The 16,691-nt window shown below is 39.9% G+C and overlaps 1 protein-coding gene across 2 annotated transcripts in view; it reads right to left on the bottom strand.

Moving 5' to 3' along the window:
- Nucleotides 1-1,740: 1,740 nt before the first annotated feature.
- Nucleotides 1,741-16,691, bottom strand: part of lypla2 (lysophospholipase 2) — a 29,548-nt gene continuing 14,597 nt past the window's right edge. For both annotated transcript variants that reach the window (XM_038296052.1, XM_038296051.1), the window contains exons 4-10: nucleotides 11,140-11,205; nucleotides 11,010-11,057; nucleotides 10,781-10,851; nucleotides 7,556-7,629; nucleotides 7,371-7,472; nucleotides 7,095-7,265; nucleotides 1,741-2,058 (exon numbers count right to left, since the gene is read on the bottom strand). In XM_038296052.1, coding sequence (XP_038151980.1) covers nucleotides 2,008-2,058; nucleotides 7,095-7,265; nucleotides 7,371-7,472; nucleotides 7,556-7,629; nucleotides 10,781-10,851; nucleotides 11,010-11,057; nucleotides 11,140-11,205 — 583 coding nt within the window. In that variant the 3' untranslated portion in view covers nucleotides 1,741-2,007. The remainder of the gene's footprint in view (nucleotides 2,059-7,094; nucleotides 7,266-7,370; nucleotides 7,473-7,555; nucleotides 7,630-10,780; nucleotides 10,852-11,009; nucleotides 11,058-11,139; nucleotides 11,206-16,691) is intronic.

The raw sequence follows: 16,691 nt of genomic DNA, 5'->3' as shown, positions 1-16,691 counted from the left end.
TGAGCCGACTGTTCATGTGCAGTCTGTGCGGGTCAGATATTTCCCCCCCGTTTATGAGCCTGCAGTTTGTGGAAAATCAAAGTCAGAGAAAGAGTCAACACGAAGGAAGCGCAGGCTGGAGGGAAGCAGCGATCCGTTGGGTTTATTTCACATAGATTATGTTTACAGATTCTATCACATTTCATAAAAAGAAAATCAGTTCTGAGAATTGTTTGTGTGTGTTTGCTTTTCCGTTAAAAGACCCGGACATGCTGCAGAACATGGAATGATTGCGATGGTGGAAAACCAGCTCTCGGTAACCGAGTCAGAAGGCGTGGAGGTCAAAGACCGCAGGAGCAGCAATGACCAGACCAGGCAGGCCAAAAAGAACACCTCTGATGTCCTCCATCATGATCTGTTGGTTCAGCTGGGTCTTTTTTTCCTGCCTGACTGAATAAGGACTCCCAGCTATGAGTTCATAGCAGCATTACTTCCTAGCCAACAGAACAGGGCTATGAGTCTGGTTCTGCTGAAGGTTTCTTCCTGTTAAAAGGGAGTTTTTCCTCTCCACTGTCGCTACAAGCATGCATAGTGTGAGGAATGGCCTTTTAGTCAATGCAATCAACTGGTTTTCCTTAGATAGAAAACTTTAAATCAATTTAACTGTATGATCTGGTGAACTGGAAAGTGCCTTGAGATGACATGTGCTGTGAATTGGCGCTATATGAGTAAACTGAACTGAAACTGAATTGATAACACCATGTGTTGCATCAATCTGTTTTTAGACCTCCACAAACCAACCCTTTTCAACCTATCTAAGGAAACAACGACATGCTTTTAAATTAATTCTGTCCTAACAGACAGAAAAGGGCCTAAAATCACTTAATCTAGAAACACCTAATTTCCAAGATCAGTTTGAGCTCGTTATAACCCCTGATCAAACCTCCTCCTGACAGATATCCTCTAATTATTGGAATATAATTAATTACATTAAACCGCCATATTTAAAAACAGCATCAACGCCTGTTTTTAGTGTTTTCAATTCAATTTCCTGTGTAAATTATTATTAGAGTGGATCCTGGCCCCCAGAGACCTGTTGCTTAGAGGCTTCAAGTAGCACCTGCCCAACATACCAGTAACAGAAGTTTTAACTTTATATCTTGGTTTTGTTTTTTCCCAAACTGCAAACGGAAGAACTTTAAAACCTGCATGCATGTCTGCGTTTGAAAGCAGCCCGCTCTGCAAAAACTGAACAGAGGTAGACGGCTTACAGAGATGCAGAGGTTTAAGCTAATCAACTGTCCTGGAATAAAAACGTTTGGCATATTTTGGAATAAAGATTAAATTTAGCAAACTTAGATTTTCATAACACAATGCTTTTAATCCAATTTGATCTGATTTTACTTCCTTTAACTTAAAATCGGTTTTGTTTTCCAAATGCTGTTTAATCTAAAGTTGTCAGAGCTGCAAACAATCGAGGAAATGCAAATTCTGCTGTTGATTCGACGCCCAATTAACAACCGTCTGATTCTGCATCCTTCCTCTTCCAATGTGTGTTTAATGGTCTAAGTGAGTTTATAAATGTCATGATTCTGCAGAGACGGGAGAGGATGCGTCCCGCAGCGGTTTGGCTGATCTGACTCGGACTCTACGTTGGTTTTCCAGAAACACAAAAAGGAAGCGTGGCGGTGAGGCGATGACGGATAGAAGCTGATAAAAGAAAAGAAGATGAGGTTAAAAAAAGAAGGAGGAGAACAGAGGCAACAGGTAGAGGATTTTAATAAAAAAAAAAGGGGGCATGCGCAGTAAGAGTCAGAGTTTCTCCCTCCGAAGGCCAAGACTGAAGAATGTTTGCAGGTTGGAGTGTAAGAGGAGCTCTGATCAGCTGTGCAGGTTAAATTAACTATTAAATGTGTGTTTGTGAGTGCTCATGGCTGTTTCCTGCAGGAGGAGAGCAGATCAGGGGTCAGAGGTCAGTGTCTCGGAGGGCGTTGGGGATGGGGGGGTCACAGTCGGACTGAGGTGAGGTCAAATCCGGGGCAAATACTTCTCAATAAATTCCTTTACATCTGCCATCTCCTGCAAGAGATCGGATCAGAGGAAAGAGCAGATTAATCATCTCTGACTTCTGCAGAGATGGAAAAGTTTCAAACATTCCTTTCTATCCTTTCATCATCAGCAGGAGCAGCAGATTATTTTTTCTTTTCCAGAATGGAAATTAAAAAAGTTTAAAAAACAATCCACTGGATTTTGTTTCCAAGTTTGAAGACGTATCTCTTCCCATCCAGGAAACTTTTTCAATTCAAAATGTCAGAAATAGTGTTGATTTCCAGGCTTTATACAGCAGCCCAACAAAGCACCTGAGTGAAGTTGCCCCCCCCCTTCTTCAAATCAGACAAAATTAGTGTCAAACTTTTGTGCTGCAAAAGTTTTCGTTTGTGCTGCTTTGGCTTTGAATATATTAATAAAAATGTAAAGGTCAAAAGGTCAACCCAACACACACCTTATTCAAATCAGACAAAATTGGTGTCAAATGTTTGTGCTACGTTTGTGCAGCAAATATTTTTGTTTGGAAATATTTCTAGAGGTCATCAAAGGTCAACCCCCACCTTCTTCAAATCAGACGAAATAGGTGTCAATCAACTCAGCTCCGTTTGTGCAGCAAAAAATTTTCGTTTGTGATGCTTTGGATTTGAAGATTTGAAGAAAGTGGGGGGGCTGCTTGACCTTTGATGACCTCTAGAAATATTTCTTTATATCTTTAAAGCTACAGTGTGTAATTTGCAGACCGCAGCAACATGAACACCTCCCCCCCCAACAGTACGGCGAGCGTTACGGGACAAAATGTCTTCCACGACGTCCACATCACCTACCTTCTCAAGTGATGAGGTTTGTTTACATAGATAATTTTAATACTGCCATCTATTGTTCAGTACCGTCTCAGTTCATCTCTCTCAACTTGCCGTAGTTACTTTCGAGCGTAATGGGCGATCTCGCAATCGCTAGTTTGTTGGCTCTGCGCTGCCGTAGCGCAAAGATGTCTGCCTCCATGGCTGTGAGACCCGCTCCTATGTAATTATAAATAACGAATTCTAAGGCAACGCAAATATTAAGGTTAAGAGGCTGAGCTCGTAGATGATGATAAATAACATAGTTATGTATAATATATTACATTTCTGACTGTATATCCCTGTAATTATTACACACTGTAGCTTTAAAACAATAGCGGCACAAACGAAAATTTTTGCTGCACAATTGTTTGACACCAATTTTGTCTAATTTGAAGAAGGTGGGGGGGCTGGTTGACCTTTTCACCTTTACATTTTCATTAATATTTTCAAAGCCAAAGCAGCACAAACGAAAATTTTTGCTGCACAAACGGAGCTGAGTTAATTGACACCCATTTCGTCTGATTTGAAGAAGGTGGGGGGGCTGGTTGACCTTTGATGACCTCTAGAAATATTTCTTTATATCTTTAAAACGATAGCGGCACAAACGAAAATTATTGCTGCACAAACGTTTGACACTAATTTTGTCTGATTTGAAGAAGGTGGGGGGGGCCAACTTCACTCAGGTCAACAAAGCCTTGTTGTTGTTTAGAAAACATGCAAATTAAAAAGGACGAACAGGTCCACCCCTTTGGAATGGAGGTCATTAAAGGGAATCTTTGATTCCTTTTCTCCTTTACAGGGAAAAAAAGACCTTGCCTATTCAGGGCTATTGTATAAAACCTGGAACTCAACGCTATTTCTGACATTTTGAATTGAAAAATCTTCCTGGATGGGAAGAGAAACATCTTCAAACTTGGAAACAAAGTCCAGTGGATTGTTATTTTAACTTTTTGTCATGACTATGACCCGGATGACTGGGAATCTTCACCAGCATCCAGAATGGAACAATAAAAACACGTAATCTACAAAGATCTACAAAGACTTTTAAAACAATCAAATGTTGAACAAATGTTAATTTTAATCAATTATCCACATATAGGAAAAAATAATAATCACAGGAACTATGCAATAAAAAATTACAAATCCCTACAGGAAGAAAGTTTGATAGTCAGCGACTCAAAGGTTGAGCTATTTTGCCAAATTTAAAGTATGTTTTGAACATTTCCTGTGAGCTCTCTTTAACCTTAGGGCAATCGTAGAGTACAGTAGTGGAACCAGCATGCTGTGGATGTATTCATCCAAAAGGGAAATTAAAACATTATTAGATATATAGTTAGTTTCTTAGAGGGGTTGTAGGCAGGAAGGATTTCCTCTAGAGGTCCGTGTTACAGCAGATCTGAACAAGCAAGGAGTGAAAATTGTTCCATTATTGTGGCAGAGCAAAGAACACATTTTGAAAATAAAAATACAAAAATTTAAATCCAGCAATAAAACTTTTAAATAATTTTGAATCAAAAGAGCTCTTGGAAAGTAACTGGAAAGTTTTTCTCAGATTTAATTTCTTTTAAACAAATTTTCCCTCACATATTTATGAAGGTAGATTTGTTTCTTTATTATTGAATCAAAAAAAGATTGCTTCAATCAAAAAATATATTTATAATATAAATATTATAAATATATAATAAATGTCCTATATAAATATAGGACATTTGTGTCTTTATTATTCAATTCCCAAAAAGTTGTTTCAATAAAAAAAAAAAAAAAATCATAGAAAAAACTGCAAATGCAAAAGAAAAAATTACCCCAAAAATATAAAAAATATATATTTTCAATTAAAAAAAATCTTCACTTCAAAGAAAAAAAAACTTTTCAAAGAAAAAAAGTATTTGAATGCAAAAATATATTTGATACTCAAAAAAATACATTTGAACTCTGCTTTTCTTTGATTGAAAATGTTTTATTTGATAGAAGTCCAGTCTTTTTAGTTTAAAGCAACTTTTTTAATTGAAGTAAAGTTGTTTTTTGATTGAACCGTATGATGGGTAGGACATTTGTGTCTTTATTATTCAATCAAAAAAGAAGTTGCTTTAAACAAACAACAGAATCAATAAAAAAAAGTTACTTCAATTAAAAGATGTTTCCAATCATAGAAAATAGTTTTTGAAAGCAAATAAAATATTTGAGACTCAAAAAATTGCATTTGAACACTTTTTTTTTTATTATTGAAAATGTTCTCTTTGGTTGAAAGGATCTATTTTGTGTTTGGGCCACACATGGGTAGGACATTTGTGTCTTAATCATTCAATTCCCAAAACGTTGTTTCAATAAAAAAAAACAAAAAACAAAATCAATCAAAGAAAAAACTGTGCAAATGCAAAAAAAAAAAAAAAAAAAAATACCCCACAAATAAATTTTTCTTTTTTTTTTTTTGTAGTGAAAAAAAAAATTGAAATTCAATTTGTTTTATTTGAATACATTTTTATTTTCATTTCTGATTGCATTTTTTTTCTTCCAATATACAACATTTTTAGTTTTCAACTTTAGATTTCTGAATTGTGCTCTTTGATTTCAACGATAATGGAACAAAATTCCCTCTGTGAAGACTTTTTTAGCTGAACAAACGCTTCTGTTTGGTAACAGTCTGATGAAGGGGAAGCTCAGGGTAACGATCTGCATTCTATGTCACCCAATCATCTCCAGAGGTTCAGACCGAACGCTGCAGAAGCAGCTAGTTTACATCTTGAACAGCAGGAGCGGCGCCTCATCAGCTTCTGAGCATCTGACGCTCGAGATGCGCTTCAGAAGAACAGCTGCTCGAGTTGGAAAAATGTTATTTTTGCTGCTCGATGCGCCACATCAACCAATCAGCGAAGCTGATCTGGGAGCTGACAGAGCTGCAGAAATATGATCTGGTGCCTGCAGTGTGGATTACGTACATAAAGAAAGCCTTCCAGCCGCTGCGAACAGTAGTGGAAATTCCCCAAGAGTTGACTGGGCCAGAGGCTGCCGATGACCAGGATTTGACAGCGCAGCGCCGGTATGTGGGGGTCTGAGCGGCCCCGACAGAGAAATAATATTTGAAGGCAGGATGGTTATCAGGATGGTCTGACTGCACTGATTAAGTTTTCAGGCGGACTTTCTCAATTAAAAACATATTAAGACTACTTTTTACTAGTTTATGCTGTTAGCATAAACAGCATGTGTTGCACAATGCTTGCACACTGTTGCACTTTTATCCACAACTTTCTTCCCGCCGTCATCGTAGGTCACTCTAAATGCAAAGTGGTCCCATACAGCAGACCTATAAAGTGCTGCTGGCGCGTCTTCCAACTCCTGTTCTTTCCCACTCGCCATACCCACACAATTCTCCACAACAACTGATTTTTTTCTGCTACACCCGGCTACGCTGCTTCGCTTCTTCTTCTTCTTGTTTACTACTGGTGGTTGGCTTTGGTCGCAGTACCGCCACCTTCTGCTCTGGAGTGTAAACGCTTCGCCTATGAGAGAAAGGAGCAGCGCATGAACCGAACGAAACACACGCGAACCGAACCGAGACAGTCGAACCGAACAGTTCGGACGGTTTTCATAAACCGTTCCGTCCCTAATAAATATGAAGCTCATAAGAGTGAAACGCGCCGCCTTGGCAATTTGTTCATTTTGTTTTGCTGAAACTCCTAAAAAGAAAAGACGACAACGTATTTGGACAAAGATGTGGCTGAGAGAAAGAAGAATCCTTGTTTTCCCACTGAGCAATTTACCATGACCGCCTTAAGACGGCCGACGGAATTTCAAACATGTTTGATTTTCTACCGACCTTACGATTCCTGATCGGGAGGTGGTCATGAGAGGCTGATCGCCCCTCGTTACTCCCTGTATATTTCACGATGCACGATCGAGCTGAAAGTCAGCCCGATTGCAGAACTGCCCGAAAAGTGCTGAAAAATTGCACAGTGTATGCCCGGCTTAAAGCTAGGATATCTGGCCAAGATAATCTAACCTAATCTAATCTAATCATTCTTATTTGCAACTTATTAAATAATCCTTAGAGTCATCCTGATAATCAGCACTTCTCAAAAGCAGAAGATGTGGGGAAAGCGTCAACAGGATTAATGAGAAAGGTATCAGCTGATCACCCAAAATCAAGAAAATTTGGGCCAACTGATCGACCAGGAGATCAATCAGAGCAACCCTGAGGTAAAATGACAGAGCGGTCTGCAGACGTACCTGGGGACATGAGCTGTGATTGACCCCTGGGTAGCTTTTAAAGGTGACCATCTGAGGGTCAACTATGTATTTGAGTTTCTCTGCCGTCATGGCACCGAACTGCACCGGAATCATCATGTCCATTTCTCCGTGGCACTGCAAGATGGGGAGGTTCTTGTGACCGCTCGACGCCTGCAGGAACAAAAACACACAAGGAACACATGCATGATACAGCAGAGGGAACTGCGAGGAGAGGAACTGGTTCCTGGGTTCTCCCCAGACAGAAGCCGGCAGTACCGAAGGGAAACTCCTGTGAAGAGGAAGCCAGCAGCTGAGGGCCAGCACGCCGGCCAGCTGATAGTGGGAGGTCAGGGCGGTGTACAAGGACAAAGCTCCACCCTGAGAATGACAGGTAGAAAATGGTTTCTATACGATCGGTTCTGGTTTAAAAACAAACAGCGGAACTGTAAATGGGACCTCACCTGAGAAAAACCACCAATGATTATACGGTGAGGAGGGATCCCGTTTCTGGCCTCGTGATCGATTATGGCCCGGACTGCACACAGAAACAAAACAAAGAAAGCTTTACTCAAGAGATGGAGATGACTGGCGTCATTACAGGGATTTATAGTTACAAAAACCTCGATAAAAGAATCTGATGGCTGTAAATTATGTTTTCTAACGCTATTATATTCCAACTTAAATATATTATTTAATATTAATATACTCCAACCTAAACCAACTTTTCAACAAACTGTCATAACAGAACAAAACAAATCTCCCAAATGTTTGTGTAGTGGGTAAGGGTGTAAATAATAACAGTTTTGTATCGATGCATCGATCCAACAGCCGACGATCCGATGCATCGATACGTCCGCAAGAGAATCGATTCATGTTTTATTTTTTCCTCCGGCCTATTTTTATCCATTTGCTCCTGGGCGTAATTCTCCCTCCCGTGCTGCGGTGGTGCTAAACCTATTTTGCCCTCCTACCTCGCTTTTTGGTTATCCTCTTACAGCAGTGTGTCACAGTGAGCTTGACACAGACATTTTTGATTTATGGTCAATATTGATGCGGGGTCTGTGGTACACTAACCTGACTCCGCCAGATGGATTTGCTCCGCATATCCATCTGAACCTTCCGTTGAAGTAATTTTGGGAAGGGGTGAAAATACTGGTTAGCTGATTGGCCTATGTTGGTGATAGACGGGCCAAATAAACCAATAAGATCAACAAAGCATATGACGTACTAACAGAGTCTCCAGACTGATATGCGAGTAAAACCTTGAAAGCTCGCAAGATCAGGATGGTCTCACGAGGCTAGTGCTACACGCTGTGGGTCTAGATACGGCCGAGGCGGCAAGGAAGTGGGGGCGAGTTTAGTCCGACGACGGAGGGACATGAGGGCCAAAAAGAGCGGGGATCCAGGTGGAAAAGGGTCCCCGCGTTCTCGCCCACCTCGCTCTTCTAGCGGGTCAAACTTCACAAGTTGTTTTCCGCAATTTCGGTCATTAAAAACAACAGCAGCCAGCCTCCTGTCTGCGGCACTGTAAGCGGTCAGCTACAATTTGGGAGAGGAGCAGCGGAGCGTCTGCGGAGGGGGCGGGACGTCTGGAGCCGAGGTATTGCATTGCACTCATTGCACTGATTATGTGCAGGATTTTTTGATGCAAAGCCTTTAAGAATCTATAACGCAGGGGTATTATTATTTTTCAGTGAATGAGGTTTAATAGGAATAGATGGAGTAAAACTTTTCTACTTCTGTTATTTGCGGTTATTTCTCAAATAAAATGCATAACGATATTACAGCTTTCATTGATTTATTTCAAATTTGAAACATTGTCTAGCATGTAAGGTAAAAAAAAAAAAATGAACCAATGCAATACCAGAGCCGGGTTTATAGGACCATCTGATCCTTTTTAGCATGCCCTAAACACCTAAATGAATGATTACATCTTTTTTTTTTCCAGCTTTTAATTAGATCTTTAATTAGATCTGTAATTAGATGTGTATATATTTTATCTCTTTTTATTCTTATTTTTTATCTTTATTATATTGTATAGTTGGATGTGTGTATATATCATGTAAAACTGTAACTGGAGCGTGTAACAAAAGTAATTTCCCTCTGGGATTATTAGAGTATTTCTGATTCTGATCTGAGATCTCTATTTTTCTGTCAGTTTTTTTTATTCTGCTCATTTTTGGATGTAATAAACTCATTTAATGGCTCATCAGTTCATCACAGAGAGGTTGCCGTGCTAAACTGGTTCCAGGGCATCAGTTTGACATGTGCGACTCCGTCAAAGATTACGTTCACACTGCGGGCCTTGATGCTCAATTCATTTTTTTGTGAAATACGTTTTTTTTTTATGTTGCCGTTCATATTTCCAACTATATGCGACTTGTATGTGATCTCCTGTGTGAACTGCAGTCATAAAACGCTAGTGTCCGGCATGCGAAGTAGTGGACGCGATGGCGTCACGGGCCAGCGTGCTATTTTTTTCCGGAAGTAAACATGGATGGTAGTGCCAGAGCGCATCTAGCGATCTTTTCCAACCATAAAAACACAATCTTTTCAATACGTTTAAACATAAATACTGCTCTCCGCATCATCGTCTACCATGGTTGTTGTTTTTCTTGCCGCTTCTGCGTAGCAAGACGCAGAATAGTGACCTTTGTCGGGTATTAATGACGTTCAGGTCGGATTCACACACCGGTCCCATTTGAAAAGATCCGATTCGTATCGGATTCAGGACCACATATCCAAGTGGTTTGGGTCGGATTGGATAAAATCGGATCTGTGTTGTTCAGACGGCCATGAAAAGATCAGATCCAGGTCGCATATGGGCAAAAAAATCGGATTTGATCACTTCAGGCTGCAGTGTAAACGTAGCCAAACTGGTTTCACCCAGGTGCCAACCTTCAGCAGAACCAGTTTAGTCAGGAGCTGGAGGCGGGCTCAGATGATCAACAGCCAATCAGAATGCCACACCTCTTTTACTTTGTTTTCTATTGTAGCATAAAGTTTCTGTTTGGATAAAATCAAGGAGTTTCAGCGCTGATAAGGAAGAACATGAGCTCCCAGTTTCGGATCTAAACAATCAAAACAAGTCAAATAGAGAGGAAATGACTGCAGAACTCCATAGAGGTGACTTCTTTTAAAACATTTATCCTCTAATATCATGAAAAGAGTTTCAACAAATTCTGCACAACAACTTGTAACCATGGAAACAACAATAATTCAGCTATAATTATTCCAGCAGTGTTTTGGTGCTGAAAGCTCCACTGATTTAACTCCAGCAGCCGGCCAATCAGAATCTTTGTTTGTTTTTAATGCAACTAAAGTAACTAAACACAAACCGGGCTTTAAGCTAGCAATGCGTATGGGCGCACGTTGTACGCTTTTTAAAAATGACCTAGAAACCTAGAAACCTTGCTGAAATGTTCAAAATTTCCCAAGCAGCAGATGCTGGAGTTGGAAAAATTAAACTTTTGCTGCTTTTGACCATCTGAATTAGAGAAGACCGTCTCAGTGGAGGAAAGCGCAAGCTATTTAGGTCAACTCCATTGTTGAATCTGGGTGCTTTTTCTCCAGAGAGAAATGTGGGCTATAATTAGAAACTTAAGTAAGAGTTCAGACTGTGAGAAGCAGCAGTTTCCAGAAACAAACCTAAAACCTGCTATGATCCTAAGGAGCTCAACACTCACTGCTTTCTGCAGCCCTCTTGATTCCAGATTCGTCCTCCGGAGCGTCGGGGCTCAGACCCATGAGGTCAAACCTGCACACGTACAAAGGCAAGAGTCAAAACCACAACAACAGCTCACTGACACAATCGTACTATTGTAAAGGGCAACACGGGGGCCTTTTGTGTTTCTCAGGGAATCAAAGGCAGCCGGTGATGAGCCGAGAGGCAGCATCCACATCAGGGAAACTCACCACGCCGGCATCATGGACTTCATGTTGAGAGTGACGGGGATTCTGGGCCTGCAGGAGGAGAATTAAAGGCGTCAAAAGCAGGTCTGGACCTTAGCTTTAGGGGAGGTAGGGTCTATGGCAGCAGACTTACGCATGAGGGCAGATAAACTTGACGTGAGGCAGCCGGATCCCCGTCAGCGTCTCGGCCCAGCCGTGCCTGAAGGAAAACAGGGAGAAGCTGTTAGTTTCTCAGCCAGAAATAAACATAAATCAACCTAATAAAAAACTGAACTTAGAGCATAAGAAATACCTTTTAATTTTACATTTAGACCAACGTTCGGCTGATTCTAGTGATTACTAAATGTTTCAGGCAGTTTCAGTCAAAATAATCCTAAAAGCGTCTAATTTAACTTAGTTTCTGTTAAAGCAGCATTAAGCAAATGGATTGGAGGTAAACATTAAATACTTTCTAATATCCAATTCAGTTTGCTTTTCTATAAAGACATAAATTTATGCTTATTTTATTAAAAAATAAACCAAGAAGCAACAAGAAGTGAAACCCTGTTTTCTTCTACTCTTAAAGTGTTGTACATGCACCTGCAATTTAAAAAGAAAACACATTAAAACGCTGGGAAAATCAGAAAAAAGTAACAGGAAGTGAAAGACGGTTCTAATATGGTGAGGATGTCTATAAACGCTTAAATCCACTGTGTTTATCTCATGTTTTAAAGCATTCAGGGACATTTCTCTTCTAATAATCCTCCTCTCTGAGGTCATTGCTTATGTCTCCCCATCCAGGAATCCTGCTTTCATAAAGGGAATCACATCACCAATGATCAATGCCTCATTTATACAGAGGTAGCACTGGAAAAACGAGCTAGAAATTAGTAAAGATTGCTTAAATTAAGTGTATTTACCCTTAATTTGAGCAGGTCCCAGCAAATGAATGAGTATTTTTGCTCTCAAAATAAGATTATTAGATAATATGCACTTTAAAATAAGAGAATGTAATTGTTTTTTCTTATTTTAAGTGTAAATTGTCTTGTTCCATTGGTTAAATGTCGGTTTCACCTCCTCAATCCTAGAAAAAAGGAACTTATTTTAAGAATAAATGACTTTTCTAGATTTTGATTTTTTCCTGTGAGCAGAGATCTAACAGGTTCTGAACTCATAGCTTACACTGCAAAAATGATCTACAAATGAGTAAAAAAGTCTAAAAGTAAGTGTATTTACCCTTAATTTGAGTAGGTAAATAAGATGATTTGCCAATGGAATGAGTATTTTAACTCTTAGAATAAGATAACTACATATTATGCACTTGAAATAAGACAATGCAATAGTTTTTTTCTTATTTTAAATGTAAATTGTCTTACTCCATTGGCAAAGTGCCTTAATTTAAGAAAAAAATGACTTACTGAGATTTACATTTTTTGCAGTGTTCCTATGTTAACATCCTATATGATACATAGGAAAAAGAGTGGTTATCAGTTTTGTTTTACTTGAAGTTATGCTTCTACATGTTTTTCTTTTTTTGTTAATAAAAATAACTAATAATAAAAGCTTTTGTTACAAAATGATGGGAAGAAAAATTTCTATCTTGTTTTTACAACTAAATAATTAGGTACGAATGAAGTGGCTTCACAGAACGGGGATGTTCTTATCTGATCTGAACATCAAATTATGGTCCGATATTACCCAACAAACCAATATTAGATCTAAAATCTCTGATATTTTCATGCTGATAGACACTTCCGTCTAAAGTTCCTTTAAATCATTGGTTAACATTACATGGGCCAGTTGTTCTCCTAACTATTGTAACCAACTACCAGTTTTAGTCCGTGAGGCAGACACCCTGTCTACTTTTAAGGCTAGGCTTAAAACTTTCCTTTTTGATAAAGCTTCTAGTTAGAGTGGCTCAGGTTATCCTGAGCCATCTCTATAGTTCTGCTGCTATAGGCTTAGACTGCTGGAGGACATAGGGACCCCTTTTTCATCATTCTATCTCTATTCTCCCACTCTGCAGAATCTGTTAGTTCAATCTCTAACGTTCTGCTCTCTCTGCTTTTTCTCATAGTAGCTTCATCTGGTCTGTTCCTGTTTGGCTGTGACTCCATCCTGGAGAGAAATATCAGCTGTGCTGCTGCCATCAACACCTTTGTTTCTAGATGTTGGAGCTTGTCCTGTTTTTCAGTTTAGTCCTGTTTCTCTGACTGTGACTAACTGGATGTGCTCTCTTCATCCACTGACATGGGAGCTGGCTCGGAGCTCGTCTGCCTGGCTCTGGGCCGGATTTTAGCAGGGGCTTACCGGGGCTGCAGCCCGGGGCCCCGGCATTTCGGGGGCCCCGAAGGATGTTTTATATTTTTGTGAATGGATAGTGTCAGAATTTAATCAATGACTACGATGATTTTGACAGCACATATTAAAAATGTTCCAATTTGTTCTGACAAACGTCCATCATGAATGCTTGCTTGTTATTGGTCCACTTTTGACGCATCTTACGCATTGGGGAGGAAGAGCGCCAAGGCCAAGGGAATATTATTTTACAATGGCGGACAACAGAAAATATGACAGCGGAGCGCAGAAAAGGAAGAAGAGAAAGGAAAAAGAGCATCGCGCCAAAGAGGCGACAAACAAAATGCCTAAACTGACAGGCTTTTTTAAACCTGTTAGCGGAGATGGAGCAGAAACATTATTATCCCCCGCTCCTCAAACCCTTAGCTATAACACCGGCACTAAGATCCCGCCAGAACCTTTAACCGTGACTGAGTCGGTGGCTGGACTGGCGTCTGTGGAGTCAGAGTTGGTGGAAGCGGGATCTTCTTCCGCAGATGGAAAGACGACTGTGGATCCGTACAGTACCGATCCGGCGCATTGGGGGGAAATTGACGAGTCCGTGCGAGCTTACTGGGCTGAGCGAGGACCGGAGAGCTGTCAAAATATGAATGTTGGCTTTCAAGCATCAGAACGGGTGTACAAGCATCAAAAGCGTCACTTCTCCAAATCTCACTTTAAACGCAAGATGTTAAATGGTGAGTACATCGAAAGACCGTGGCTGCTTTACTCTCCATCCACCGGAGCTGTGTTTTGTTTTGCATGCCGCATTTTCACCAATGCTAATACTCAGTCAAACTTTGAAACTGGATTTAGTGACTGGAAGCACGCGACTGAACGCATGAGAGAGCACGAAAACAGCGAACATCATAGAAAAGCTATGCTGACATATGTTTCACTTGCAGCAGCCAGTGGGAGGATAGACACAGAACTGCAGAAACAATTTGAATCTGAGTGTTCATATTGGACTGAAGTGTTGAGAAGAGTTGTGTCTGTTGTCAAGTTTTTAGCAGAGAGGGGACTGGCTCTGAGAGGAGCCAGTGACAAATTTGGAAGAACTGATAATGGGAATTATCTGGGAATACTGGAGTTAATCAGCGAGTTTGATCCTTTTCTGAAGTCTCACATAGAGAAATATGGAAATGCAGGTTCAGGGAAACCCTCATATCTTTCTTCCCAAACATGTGAGGAATTTATTCAGCTGATGGGTGATCGTGTTCTATCAGAAATAGTGAGTGAAGTAAAAATGGCAAAATACTTCTCAGTCTCTGTTGACTCCACGCCAGATGTGGCACATGTTGATCAGTTAACATTTGTGTTAAGATATGTGTCACCTGAAGGACACTCGCAGGAACGCTTTCTGAAGTTTCTACCAATTGAAAGTCATACTGGGGAAGCTTTATGTGCGTCTGTACTTAAGGTTTTGGAAGAGATGGGGATTGACATCGCAAACTGCAGGGGGCAATGCTATGATAATGCTGCCAACATGTCAGGAGTATATAAAGGACTACAAGCACGTATAAAAGAACTCAACCCACTAGTTGAATGGGTTCCATGTGCTGCACATACCCTGAATTTGGTTGGAGTTAATAGTGTTAACTGCTGTTTTGAGACAGCTGATTTTTTCCAGTTTGTGCAAAACTTATTTAACTTTTGCTCCAAGTCGACAGCAAGGTGGAAGGTGGTAACAGATGGACTGCAGCCTAATGCAAACAAGCGTATTGAAACATTGAAGTCCCTTTCGAACACTAGATGGGCTGCACATGCAGATGCCACACAGGCAGTGCATATTAACTATGCAAACATTCAAAAATCATTGAAGAATATTGTAAATGACACAAACCAAAACGCAGCAATAAGAAATGAAGCAAGATCACTTGATAAAAAAATGGACAAGCTTGAAACAGTTTTTATGTGTACATTTTGGCATAGCATTTTACAGCGCTTTGAAAAAGCAAGTGCAGCTTTGCAGTCTGTGGAACTGGACTTGTGTACAGCTGTGGATTTGGTGGGATCCTTGCGGGAGTACATTGGAGGTCTGAGAGATCAATTTGATAGGTTTGAGTCTCAAGCAAAGAAGTTGTCTCCAACAGTTTCACAAGCTTACAGAGTTACTGGTCGAAGATCAAAGACTCCAAAACCATTTTTTGGAGAGAGCGCCACCTCAGAGGTTGACTTATCAGCTCAACAAAAGTTCTCCACCAGTGTTTTTTTGGTGGTTGTTGACAGATTGCTTTCTGAAATCAATCGCAGGTATATTGCATATGATAACCTCAACAACACTTTTGGCTTCCTGAACAATATTTCTGGTGTTACTGTTCCAGAGCTAAGAAACAAAGCATCTCATCTCCAAAGTAAATATTCAGCTGACTTGGAGATGGACTTTGTGGAGGAAATTGTCCAGTTTAAAGATTTTATTCGTGATAAAGGCATCACATCTGCTCGATTGCTTTTACAATTCATTAGGGAAAAGAAACTGCAGGACATCTTCCCAAATGTGGATATTGCTTTCAGGCTTTACCTGACATTTCCTGTCACAAATGCAAGTGGTGAGCGATCATTCTCCAAGCTTAAAATAGTTAAAAATAGACTCAGATCCACAATGGGACAAGAAAGACTGAACCATTTGACTCTCATGTCTATTGAGAGTGATCTAGTGAGAAAGCTGGACTTCAGTGATCTTGTCAAGGAATTTGCAGTAAAAAAATCCAGAAAAGTGGGCAACTTTTCAAATTTCATATCAGACTAAGCTTAAATGTCTGATAACCCTTTCACTCATTACTGAAAGGGCTTGGTGTTACTGGTTAGGGCAGTGGTGTCCAAACTGTTTGACATGAGGGTTAAAATTATCTCAAAAGAACTTTGGGTCTGTAAAATAATTTGAAAACAAACTTGGTCTTTTTTAAAGTTTATCTGCTAAATTAAAGTAAAAATTTTAATGATTGTAGATACAAAACAAAGATTGTGCATGTGCATTATAAGACAGGCTCAAAGTTTCAAACTTTTCAGGGTTTAGTATTGTTTTCTTATTTGGTTTGCGTTCGAGTTCCTACAAAGAAGTTAAATGAAAAAGTGTCATTAATAAATGGAAATCTGTATTTTGTTCTTCATATTTTTCAAAATTTCTCTGTAAAAACCTTGGTCTAGAAGATGAAAATTGTTCATGTTCATGTCCACCTCTGCTTTGGACTGGACAGCACTTTGGACTTACCTGGGTCAGGATATTTTCTGAAAACTACAGTATGCCTGATCTCTTTTATATTGTTTATATCCATGTTCTGTCTGACTGGCAGAGAAGTACTTTTTTTTACATTTATTTCCTCCAGAGTTGTTTGTAGTTTGTGACAACTGGCTTATTAAAGTTGTCAA

The sequence above is a fragment of the Cyprinodon tularosa genome, unplaced genomic scaffold (genome assembly GCF_016077235.1).
Source record: "Cyprinodon tularosa strain WSP-4 unplaced genomic scaffold, ASM1607723v1 ctg366, whole genome shotgun sequence".
NCBI classification, from domain to species: domain Eukaryota; kingdom Metazoa; phylum Chordata; class Actinopteri; order Cyprinodontiformes; family Cyprinodontidae; genus Cyprinodon; species Cyprinodon tularosa.
Note: the sequence above shows the minus strand (reverse complement) of the source record. Positions and strands in the feature narration are given on the sequence as shown.